General features: G+C 45.0%; 1 protein-coding gene across 6 annotated transcripts in view; it reads right to left on the reverse strand.

Moving 5' to 3' along the window:
• Window positions 1-233: 233 nt before the first annotated feature.
• The window catches only part of EFNA5 (ephrin A5), a 292,511-nt gene continuing 280,030 nt past the window's right edge, over window positions 234-12,714 (reverse strand). For 3 of the 6 annotated variants that reach the window (XM_055565803.1, XM_055565802.1, XM_055565807.1), the window contains exons 4-6: window positions 11,419-11,484; window positions 10,924-11,004; window positions 10,189-10,464 (exon numbers count right to left, since the gene is read on the reverse strand). In XM_055565803.1, the coding sequence (XP_055421778.1) occupies window positions 10,343-10,464; window positions 10,924-11,004; window positions 11,419-11,484 (269 nt within the window). In that variant the 3' untranslated portion in view covers window positions 10,189-10,342. Of the gene's footprint in view, window positions 5,612-10,188; window positions 10,465-10,923; window positions 11,005-11,418; window positions 11,485-12,714 lie in introns of those variants that run through there. The other 3 variants (XM_055565799.1, XM_055565801.1, XM_055565800.1) reach the window with 3 other exon arrangements.

Raw genomic sequence — 12,714 nt, forward strand, 5'->3', positions numbered from 1 at the left:
CATAATGTCTGCCTTATGCTGTAAACTTTACAAGTACAGGTTGTAAACATTAATGTCATTCTGCGCAGCGCTGAGCACAATGTCATGATCACTTCAATGCTTTTGATGATGATGGCGATGATGATAATGACCACGTAATGCTGTTCTGGTTTGAAAATTTCACACAGGTAGTCCAGTGCATCTTTTTTTCTGGTTTTTTTTTTTTTTTTTTAATGAGTTGTTCCTCATTCTATAACGTTGTCATTCTTCATTAGCAAAAAAGGTTACTGCAAGTTATAATTAGTGTTTAGTGCCCTGTCAAATAATTAGGTATAATAAAAAGCTTTCGATGAGTTTAATGTTAACATGGTATAATTAAAGCCAAGTCTTGAAATGCATTAGGTTGTGCATTATGTCAGACATTTGATGCTTTCTCCCCTCTACAGCTGAAATTCTCAGATGGTGCTTATAGCAATGTCATCATCAAAGACAAAAAACTCGTTATCAGTCTGAGGCAGAATGGGCTTGGCAGTGTCCAGCAAGGGCAATATTTTAAAAATTAAGCAGATCATTTCTACAAATCTACTATATAAGGAAACAAGGATGCTGTGTGACTTGCCCAGGGTCACATGGTGGTTAAGTTACTTTTCCTTGGTAGTGAGAATTGTGGCTTAGGATTATACAGAGGTGATTAGTATTATTATTACTCCTGCCATTCTCTCTTTTGGAAGTATCAGATACTTGCTGTAAAATGATTATTTTTGTCTTTTTCTTGATGAGGTGAAAAAAAAACAGGTGCAAAGTAAAAGAACACAAGTTTGTATTTAGCTTTTGCACTGAACAGTTTTTAGGATGCAGGGCTTGTCATAGCGGCTATTTTAAGGCTCACATACTAAGACAAGGCTGAAATCTCACCATTTTCTCATCAGAATAACTGGAATGTGCCTAGACATTTGGCCATTTTGAACCCTGCATTCTTTGACCTTCTCAGGCCTTCTCTTGTGCATGTCGTATTATCTTTTCTATCCACAAGGATTTTGAAAAAATTCAGCAGAGTGCAAGTAGCCCCTGAAATAAAGGCGTCATTCAAGGAACAAAGAAGTAGAAGGAGGGCTCCAATTAAAATGATGAAAATCTTTAATTTTTATTTAGGTATACTTGTACGGACACGTGTATATACAAATACAGATCTTATGGGTTTGTCTGTGTGTGTTTTGTATTGTTTTTTCTTTTTTTTTTTTACATTTTCTTTTACGTTTATATAATGTCAGCATTTCAAAACAGCACTCGATGAGTAAGTGCAAAGGGACTGCAGAGCAGGCAGTACAAGCACAGGACCACACGGAGCTGGACTTCACACCCAGACGCACACACAATGAGTGGCTTCAATGGGGTGTCAAGAGTAAAGCATGGAAAGCGGATTTTGACTCATGGGTAACCTCCAACATGCCAGCATCTATTACACTGTACAGACAATGGGGGCAAGCCCATTGTAGGGAGATTTGTCTGACATCCGAGCAGCTCTGGGGCAGACGCATGGGAAAAACTCAGTGATGCCAAACCAGAGACGGACCTGCCCATTCACGGTTCTGCGCGAATGCAAAACGCGGGAGGAAGACAAGAGACAAAACATAAAATAAAGATAAGAAATAAAAGGGGGTTGTCGGCAAACGAGGGTTTTCGTGGAGGTGGTTTCCAAAAGAAAAAAAAAATTCAGCAATCACAGCTCTGGGAGCAATGAATGGAGGGAAGAAGTTTAAACTGCTTTTTGTTTTTAAATTTTGGGTAAACTAATAAAAATGGCTGCTGCCGTGGCTAAGGCACCAGAGAATAACAAAATCCCTGAAAACCCGCAGGTTGGGTGCGGCTCTGCCTTGGCCGGTGACGCAGAGAGGAAGAGCCCCCAGCTGACCTTTTCAAGGGAGCGGGTTTGCAATCTCTGCCATGCTTCGGCTGCATGTGAGAGTGACAAGCCTCTTCCTGGAGAAAAATGAAAACAGTCATCTATGAAAACCTCCCCCCACAAATAGGAAACCGAGGCAAAGTACAGAACCGTGACTGAATTCCCTAGACCTTTTCAGACCAACATGCTGGGGTGGGGGCGGGGAACACCACAGGACTCCAGCATCAGACCTTGAAAACTCAGAGGACGAACTACTGATCAAAAAAGTCATGTTGTTCCAGGTCCCAGGATGGTGGAGTCTTAAGATCGGGAGGGCGATGACCATACGTGAGTCCTGTATGGAGCAGCGTCTCAGGCCGCTTGTGACTCTTCTCAGCCACGTATACATTGGATGTTTCAAAGCCTCAATGCATGTTTTATATCCTGAAAGACTATTGTTCTCACTTACAAAAGACATAAGAATCAAATTAATACTTTATTATCAAACACTATATACAACAGAGGTTGCTAATAATACAGAATTTAAAGAACGCAGTTTTTTTTTTTCTTTTTTAACGTTTAACTTTTCTTTCTTCTGCCACCCAAGAAAGTACAGTACAAAGCAATAGTCTAAACTAACACGGACTGTTACCTGGTCTATTAAAGGATACACGGTATCCACTAAACAGACAGATCCTTATTTCCCTGCTTCACGCTGCAAAGCCCTTGGCAACCAGGGGCAGAGGTCGCTGGGGTTTGACTAACTGGGGCTGAGAGGCAGCGAAAGCTGCCCTTCAGATTCTGAATTGGTTTTGAAATTAAAAGCTGCTACAAAGTTGTGTCGACATCCTCCTAAAGCCCCCTGAGGGTTGTAACATCATCACAAAAGGCCACCAGCACTTTTTGGACAAAATGAAAACTGTCTGATACCAATCATCCCGAAAACTCTATGGCAAGCGCTACCTACAATTACGTCACTTATAGGTAGAGAAGCACGTTTTCTACTGGTGTGGGTAGTCTTGCTTTTTTTTTTCCTTTTACATTTCATTTGTCGTGGCACAATGGTGAAGTAAAGGGGTCTAATTTCACTGTGAAAAATGAAAGACAATGGCAGAGAGGGCCATGAGTAATTATTTCATCATTTGTTAGAGACAAATGCTAGAAAAACCACACAAGTCACCATTTCTAAAATGAAATTAGCACTGCTAATGTAGTTATGACTAAACTGGAATCATTACAGGATCATTTGATTTCCTTGCAGTTATACAGCATGCAGTATAATTTTGGTTCTGACTATTGATCCATTTTAGAAGGTATCTTTTTTTGTTCCCCCTTACCCAAATCCCACAGGACCAACAAGCCTGTAACTATTAATAAGAAAAGAAATATTACTGAGTATTACTGAGAGTTCCGAGTATATAAATAGTTAATGCAAAAATAATAATGATAATCCAATGCTGTGAACTTTTGTTTCAGTGAAATGATGGCTGCTCTCTGTGATAAGACTCTGCCACTCCAGAGACGTTCCTGGTGTCTGGGGGAACAGGACTGATTCCATCTGCGAGGCTGGCAACCGCAATCACATGGTTCCAAGTCCTACTCACACGGTTCCATGTGTGAGCAGACTGAGCCTGAACATCTGCTCCAAATGGATTGGGTGAGCCCAGAGTATATTCCAATGTGTGTACAACTCTCCAGGGTGCCGTACCTTTACAGCTGCCTTTCATTCACGTATTTCTGTAATTGAGAACTACGAACAGTTCTTTAGCAAATTCCCATTCATAAAGTCTGTCCATAATATGACCCCCCCCTTTTTTTAACATGTACATTAAAAACAAAAAATTTTTAAAAAATCCTTATTGTGCTGGAATGCTTCCAATTTTTCACATCTTATATGATCCTTGCATTTTATTGGTTTTGTTTTGAAAGGCATGGTTTCTATTGACATGTCCTGCCATAGCAAAAAAAAAAAAAAAAAAAAGGCTTGATTTCTTTTCCATGGATCTGACACTTCCCTGTCTCGGCTTTTGGAGTTCAAAGTTCGTGACACCCTCTGCAGTAGAAACCCCCAAGGCTTGCATTTCCTGGTAACATCCTGGTTGGCCCATTTACTATCCTCTCGCCCCACCCCGACAATGAAACAAGATAACCCCCCATATTTCTAAATGTATCAAGGGATACCACTTTTTTTTCTCACAAGTTTAAATAGGACAAGCATATATACTCACTCTCAGCATAAAGTATATCTAAATAATGTATTTTCTATTCTAGTGGATTTTTAAAAAAATATTTTGTTAAAGTCTTTGGGACTCCATCCTGTTTATCTCCCACAGATAAACACATGTTCCCCCTAGGCTTCAGGCTGTGTCAGAAAGGGAAAGGATATAAAATCAACTCTTGAATTTTCTCTTTCCACAGTTTGGAATCTTTATTCCAAATTTCCCTTTAGCCCTCCCAAGTAGTACAGACTGACTCTCCCGGGAGCAGGGGGGGCTCCAAAGTCATGGAGTGCCGAGCCGTGGGCACTGGGGTGGGAGTCGGGGGAAGGCCACACCACACTGGCGCTCCAGCAAAGCCAAATTCCGTCCCCTCTGGCCCCTGACAGCCTTTCCTTGGTACACGTGGTCCCCCAGAGGAGTATCCAAAGGTATTCGGTAATATACTCATCGACCCTGGCTTCTCAGCCTCGGGGAAGGTCACTTTATTCGTAAAAATGCCTCTTTCAGGTTCTTAAAAAAAAAAAAAAGGTTGTAGCACCATGGTGATCTGTATTCAAAGAAAACAAAACAAAACAAAACAAAATGATCTGGTGTGCATTGCCCAGTCACCAAAAAAATTAGAGGCACTCGTCACACGCACATGTCCCCCACCCAGCCTAGCTTTCTGCTTTCGCGCTGGCTCTGTGCTAGCATTCCGGCCCCGACCCGCCTCCCAGACCAAAGGCTTCTTTTACGGAGCACAAATTTTGCTGCCAAGGATGGTTTAAGACAGTCGTCTGTAAAGGAAAAAAAACAAAAACAAAAAAACCAGTGTCTCAACCTTTGAGAAGCCTGTGCGTGTACGCTCTCCTAGAGGAAACGGTGTAATCTGATCTCTGTCCTTAATACCTCCCCTCTGGACTTGACACGCTGACACGGTGCCCTGCGTCATACAGTCCCGAATGAGAAGGCATGAACATCTTGGGCCAGGGGAACACCCTCCGGGCCTCCCCACCCCCGGCGGCCTCTGCCTCCGTCCTTCGGTCCGCGCAGCACGGACAGCGGGCCGGTGGAGGGGAGTGCTCGCAGGAGAACGCACAGGAGCGGACGCCCACTGGGGTCCCTCCGACAATCTGGCATGTTCGTCTGGAGTCCGTGTAATTTGGAAGAGGGTGAGAGAGGGCAGGGGCCGGGGCCAGGGTGGGGGTGAGGGAGGCAGGAACTACTTTAGCACACCACCACCCACCCCCGCAAGCCCCGAGTTGTTGCTTAGAATTCAGGCTGAAAGAAAGAAAACAAAACAAAACAAAATCTGACATCTGCCAAGAAAAAACCAATATCAAGTCCCTTCTTAGGATGAGCAGTTAGGTGGATCTCTGGCGTTCCAAGACCCTGATGTTCTCGGTGACAGGTGACGGGAGGAGACTGTGCTATAATGTCAAAAGCATCGCCAGGAGGAACAGCAGGATCGCCAAAAGGCGGCTGGGTATCCTTGGTGTTTGTGCCGCGTTCTCGCCGCGGGATGGCTCGGCTGACTCATGGACGGTGTCATCTGTTCAAACAGAAAGCACACGTTCCAGTGAGATTTCACATCCTTAATAACGCTCGCTCTCTCTTGCAGCAGCCTGCTGTTCGCAGACCTCGCCACCCTCTGCAAAGTAGGGTAATGAACCTTGTGCCACCATTGACTTTCATGTCTGCATAATCACTCATTATTTACAGCAAACAAAAGGAGAGGCAGAGAAAATGGGACTTTCTCGGCAACATGAACGGTTTCCTTAAAAACTGAGGCGGAGAAAAACGTGCATGCGCTGTAACCTCTGGCCCGTGAGCTGCTTTGATCCACTGGCAGTCAAACACACCATGCGCAAACCTGACGTCTGAGTGGGCCTTCTAAACCCAAGAAGCCAGGGAGAAGCAAGTAACCGCGCGGGGGCGGGCGTGGCGGGACGCAGTTAATGCTGGCGTATTAGTGGTTAACCGGAGCGGGGTGCCTCTTTCCCTCTTTTTAGCGGTTTCATAGGATTAGTGTTGAATGCCTGGTTGCTGGATGTCTAGATGCATTTTCAAAGATGAAGAATTAAATGATAAAGGAGCATTTTAACTCAACGATATGTGATGCTCTCCGAGCCTAAATAAATCGGTGCCCGCTGGCTTGCCTACCATTAGAATCAATTATGGTGCTATTTCTATTACAGACCCTGTATCTTCAGGATTAAATGACTTGAACTTGACTATTTTTATCAGGCTGAAGCTGGGCACATAAATCATCAACGTGGATGCAAATTTTCCCCTAAATAAAATGGATTAAGTGAAGTAAGCTTCTTTTATTTAGCCATCAAGTGTTCTGGAAGACAGCCTCTGACTCTGGACAGCCTTCCAGAGTGGCATGATTAGCAGACTTGACTAGGAGACGGGCTCTGCAGCACTTAGCACCCAAACGTGGGCCTCACTACACTCTCATGTTGTCCGCCTCCCTCCTCCCACCTGGCCGTGATCCCTGAACTCCACTGGGGCCACCAGCGGGGTTCTCTGGTAGATTTCATTTTAGCATCTGTGGGGCTTCCTGTCGGAGCTTAGGGATTGGCAGGGTGGGTTCACTCAGTGGTCGGTCAGAGAGAACGGCAACAAGTGAGACTCTCCCGGTGGTTCCCAACTCTGCAGACCTCAAAAGATCATCCCTAAACCCCAGCTCCAACCCCTCGATGGAGTCACTGTCTTAAATGCCTCTCTGTTTTCACATCATGTCACATGCCTCTTCTTTACCAGGTAGAGCACACCCCCTTGTTATTTGTCCTAAAGCGACTGCCTTTTAGGCTCAGGCTGGCTTCTACTTGAGCTGGGTGCTCGTGGGCTGTTTCTGTTCATTACTTTCTCTCCCTCCATCAACTTAGGAACGTGTCTTCTCAGCGCTGAGGCTTCTGCTCTTATCATGTTAGCCTGTCCCCACGTGTAGAAAATGCTGCATCCTTGTGTCAAATTTGCTCTCCTCTCCTGGACCTGAGCAAAGCTGCGTGGAATACCTACTAGCTGAGACTAGAAAAGGTTAGGAAGCAAGAATGGGGAGTTAAATGGATGCAGAGGGGAAAAGAAAGCCCCCGCATGACGTAGTCAAAGACTTGTAGACTTTCTACCCTGCTCTTAGCCTTGCAGATTCACTAAATCTGGAGTTAGGAGGTACGTGTAAATACCTTGAATAGCCCTTGAATAGCCCTGAAAAGAAAATCCAAATCGCTGTTGTAAGAGTACCAATCCGTTGTTATTCGGAATAACAGAGGACTTCGGGCTTAACTATGAAAGAACCATAAACCCTGAGGATTCTAAGGATTCATTTTGAAATACCACTTGTACTGATACACCTGAAATTACAGCAGCCATTGGGTTCCTCTCCGTCTTATTTTCACTAACCTACTACCCAATCCCCTTCCTTGTAAAATTGGGTCGTGCACTGATGAAAGGGCCCCAAGTAACAGGAAGACGCTCAGTGAGCTTGAAGGGGGCCCACCGTCCCCACCAGGTCAGGGAGCTCAGCGAGGGCTGGCCATGCTCTCAGCCCCCACAGCACAGACAGGGGACCGACCCTTGCAGACCTTTGAGAGGAAAACTGTTTTCTCACATGAGAGGAGCCACAAGGCCAAATGTGCTTTTCAAGCCTAATCTTTTTCTAAGCCATCAACCAGTAAAGGACCATCTTGGCCTCGAAGGGGAAAAAAAAAAAAAAACCTCAGTCCCCTTAGGGCATTAGGGCTTGTCTCTTCTCACCGTAACACACTAGTCCTGGCTTGGGATTCTACGAGCAACCTGTGATTAAACAGGGCCTCGGTGCTGGGCGATCCCGTGGCCTCCAAGAAGCAAGATGAAAGCCAGGCTGTCATTTGGGTTAAGTCTGAGCAAATTTCAGAATTCTAAAGAGGAAGTCACAAGCAAAACCTAGCCCAGTAGAGACTGCACCTAAACACAAGAGAATTTCTAAAACTGGTAACAGCAAACGTGGCTTGGAGGAAGAAAACACTTCTCTTTGGAAGCCAAATCAAGTCTCGCCTCCTGGCTACAGGATTCCACACCACGAGGGTTTCGGTGGTTCACAGAGAACACTGGCGAGGTTTCGGAGCATGTTACGTGGCGTATTTCTGCCCTGAGATCATCCTGTATCCCTGATGACAGGAAACTGGCAGGCAGAGTGTGCAAGCAAGCAAACAGAGGAGCACATTCCGAAGACAGGTGAATTAGTGCGCACTGCTGAGAGCATGCAGCCGGATGCAGCCTTGCCGGTTTCATAGTCTGGTCTACACGCAACCATCCAACACCATGCGGCGGAGCTGCAAGCCTGAACTTCCTAAGGAACCTGGGGAAGCAGCGAGGCTGTTACTGTATTCATATAGCCAGGGATCATAGCGCAACCTTGTCTCTTTTTTAGTGAAGATGCTCACCAGAACGCCCGTAAATATGGTCCTCACTGCCTCAAGGAGCTTTTCCTACATGTACACCTGCACATCCATCCCCAACAACAGGGTCTGACCACAGTCTGTTCAAGGTTTGCAAACTTGTATCAGCTATGAGTACTTAGATTTTGGGGGCTGTTATGGATTTAAATGCCCAATGAAAACACAGCCTGTTCCCCCAAAGACCGTGAAATATGTTCACATATGAATGCATCTTAGGATCCTGCACTTTTATCATTAGTTGAATTCAAAGGTAATTTTCCTAATGTCGAAATGGTCCTCCGTGTGCCTCTTTATTACCAATAAAAAAGAAAAAAACATACAATCTGTTATATTTCTAAACAGTCGGTGGGCAGTGGGATTTACCTCGAAAAAAGATTACTGGAAAGCTCTGCCTACAGTATGCACCAGCGTGCATCAGAAAAACTTAATTCAGGGTAAGTTACGTCTGTAACATGCCCAACGCCACCGGTTAGCTTCCACGCGACTTGTGAACAAAGCCCTGATGATCAAGTTCTCTGCGTGGACATCTCTGTCAAGCAATGGTAAGAGAGTCCTATGTTTAGGAATGGGAGTTGAGAAATACAAATATCACCCCTGGATCTGGGTATAACGAGCTCAGTTACCAAAGGAAGACTGTAGACTCTGGGGTCCTTAAAAGAGACCTCCGCTCACTCTCAGGTCCTACCATGGCCCACGGCCTCGAGCCTGGGAGGGGTCTGGCACCTTGAAAAGCCACAGGAATGCTCCCAGATTTCCAGGACACAATTAAAATGTCTCCCTGTCAGCACTCGTTCCTTGCAACTTTTCTAAGGCAGCTAATGGATCCCTGGGGAGCCGCTAAGGCCTCTGAGAGCTTATTGTACACGCCTCTCCTTTGCACAAGAGGCCTGCCTTTGAGAAACAGAAATGCCTGGAGAGAAAGCCTGACTCTTCCTATCAGTTACAACGCGGAAGCTCTTGTGTGTCCAGAGGCACCACGTCTCTTCGGGGTACGTTTCCCTAAGGCCCGCTGACCATGTGTCCCAGCAACAGTACTCAAAGGGTAAAGCAGGTGTCACATCTCGCTTCATGTCCAAGGCCATCAGAAGGGTAAGTCCCACTGCAAATAGGTGGCGGGGGGTGGGGGGGTGGGGGGGTAAGTCTGTTATGTTAAGAGGGGGCTTACACCTTTCTGGGAAGAGGAAATAATTTTGTCCTCCAACTTTGAGGGCTTCTCTGGTAGCTCAGTTGGTAAAGACTCCGCCTGCAGGGATCCTGGTTCGATCCCTGGATCCGGAAGTTTCCCTGGAGAAGGGAAAGGCTACCCACTCCAGTATTCTGGCCTGGAGAATCCCAGGGACTATATAGTCCATGGGGTCGCAAAGAGTCAGACACCGCTGAGCGACTTTGACTTAAGCTTTGAGGTAGTCCCAGGAGATGGGTAAGGACACGAGCGAAGACCTCGAGCAAGTTGGGTGAGGAAAGGCAACCACAGGTAGGCGGGTTACAGGGGCTCTGAGGCGCACGCCTCAGTGAAGACAGACTCAAGGGCTCCCCGACCCCCACCTCACAATCTAACGCAGTAAAGAGCTGGGTTGAACTCATAACCCAATAAATGGAGAGTTTACAGATTTACATTATCCACAGTAAGCTGCAGTGCAAAGGCTTCAGTGATTCTTTTAGTGGATTTTATTTTTCTCCATAGTGACGGGGAAGTTTGGACGAGTGGAAGACAAAAGTAGTAGAAAAGTTTATTTATCCTTAATACTTGTCTTGCCTCGGTAATCAAGGATCACATTTGGCGCGACAGACTACTGCGGATACATTCGTGGGAGCAGCGGGTGCGTGAATTTGTGGTGTTAGGAGGCAACGTGATTATCCTTCTCGGGCCTACTTCTATTGGCAACGGCACAGATAATATTCGAAATAAAACGAAGTCCTTCAGAGCAGTTCAATGATGCCTGTGAATTTCTAGAGAAAACTAAAGAGGCTGAATTAGTTGCTATTTTGTGCAACAGTCTGATTACTTTTATCTGAAGATTGGGATCTAATATGAAATTTTTATAAGCGCATACAGTAGAAATTTTCTTTGTATTATACGAAAACAGGTCCATTAATAGTCACAGTGATTCACCAGCATGCTCAGAGGGTATGGTACAAAGAAGTGAGACTCTAGCATTCTGATGGGGCTTCTACCCTAGGATGCTGCGTTATATCCAACCCACGTCGAGAGAAAAGCAAAGTCATAATTTGTCTAACATGCATTAATTACACAGAGATACTGGAGGAATGAGGTAGAAATAAGGAACATTAGCATCGCTAGCAATGAGCAAAAGCAGGGCAGCTACAACATGCAAACATGCAGGGAGGAAGGAAGGAAAAAAAGTACGGAGGCACAGAGAGATGCACTTGTTAAAAGAGAGTCTCTAAGCATACTAACCTGCTGGTTCTAATGAATTTTCTACTTTGTCGTTAACATCGAAAACACGATCATGAACACCTATAGTTTTCATACAGCTATCTATAACAAAAATAGAGATAACAGCCAAATATGTTAGTGAAGACACCCTTTAACTCCCGTTTCTTTTTTCTTTTTTTTTTCTTTCTTTCTAATTTTTCCTCTTATTTACGGAGAGATTGGTTTACAATCAGTGGCATGTATCCAAATGCCAGAATTGTTCCCATTTGCTGTGCACGTACAACAGTCTGAGAAACAACAAGTTAGCAACTGCTGTGTACTTAAAAGCATCATGAAAAAAAAAAAAAACAACGATGAGAAAAAATATGATGGAAACTAAAACATGGAGGTTGATATACAAAACAGATACCACACAGGATTTACAGTAAAAAACAGTTTTACCGCCGTGAACCAGACCACACAATAGAGCATGCGCAGTGAAGCCACCCTCAAAGACGCTCATTCGCGGGAACTTACTTGTTGGCCGCACAAAGACTTTGAGCTTTAGACAGGACCGCCTTCCGTTATCTGGGATTGCAGAGGCTGTGGGAGAGACAAAAAGAGAGAGCGAGGGAGAAAGAGAACACGACCAGATTACTCTTCGTTTTCAAATGCAAAGTGTCTACAGTAAATTCTTTCCTGAACAAGGGGAACGTACTCTGAATTCTTCCCAGAAGGTGAAACAGAGATACTTCTCAGATGGACATGATGGCTAGAGACAAGGGCTGCTTTCCTATGCCTATCTTTTCCTTTCCATGAGATGAAGAATCATGCAAGAACACTCGTAATCTGCAGGAAAATACTTTGGATTCTTATTTCAAAGTCTCTGCCGTTTAGCTTGCTCTGTCATCAGTTTTCTCTAAAACAAGAAGATAAAGCTTGAGTCCCCGGGCTACCCTTTCCTCTACTGCAGGAAAAGGGCCCACAAACCCCTGGAGCCCAAGGTGAAAGTGCTGGTAAAAACCAATAAGCGGCAGCTACAAGGCCAACTTAAACATGACCCACTTCTGCTGGGGAAAGCAAAGCTTTGTCTGTCCTGAAAGCCTGTCTGTCAGTGTTTCGCAGGTAATTCAATTAGAGGTTTTACTCCGAACTTGGCTCCACATTCTATATGACTAAACCGAGCCCAGCAACTTCCATCAGGCCATTATAAGTACAATATGCTATTGAGAAAGTGCCGTGTTGCAATGGTACATGTATTTTTTAAAGACTTGCCACAGAGAAGGATGGAATTAATAAAGTGGGCTTACCAAAACATGACAACATGTTTCAAGTTATAAATCATGTGAGGAAGAAACTTTCTTCTCCTTTTCAAGATAATCAGACTGTAAACTTTCCTTGTGTTTGGAAGATTATCTCCCCTCAGTGCACCCAGCATAATGTCAAAGGGATTTCCAAGGCAGTAAGACCCTTAACAGTCACCTGTGTTTACGAATGCATCCTAGAAATGACGACGATTACAGCGGTGGGTGCCGCATACCCCCTCCCTGTGCGTCTGCTTCGACTGTTTCCTTTGTTCAGAAAAAGCAGATGCTATCAATCCAAATGCACATGGCTCAGTTAGTTTGGTGATACCCTCTGTGTTCCGTGTGCCTTCTCTCTCCCCTTCGTTCTTACTGTCCCTCACAGGGGGAACCCAGAAAATTAACATGCTGACTTTGTAGTTGAGAGGATTCAAGTGGCAAAAATTCAAGACTGACTTCCCTACCATCTCCTTGTGTAACTCCAGGCCCACACCCTGGAGGAGAACCGATCAAGTCACCAGCCAAAGGA

The sequence above is a fragment of the Bubalus kerabau genome, chromosome 1, assembly GCF_029407905.1.
Source record: "Bubalus kerabau isolate K-KA32 ecotype Philippines breed swamp buffalo chromosome 1, PCC_UOA_SB_1v2, whole genome shotgun sequence".
Taxonomy (NCBI): Eukaryota; Metazoa; Chordata; class Mammalia; order Artiodactyla; family Bovidae; genus Bubalus; species Bubalus kerabau.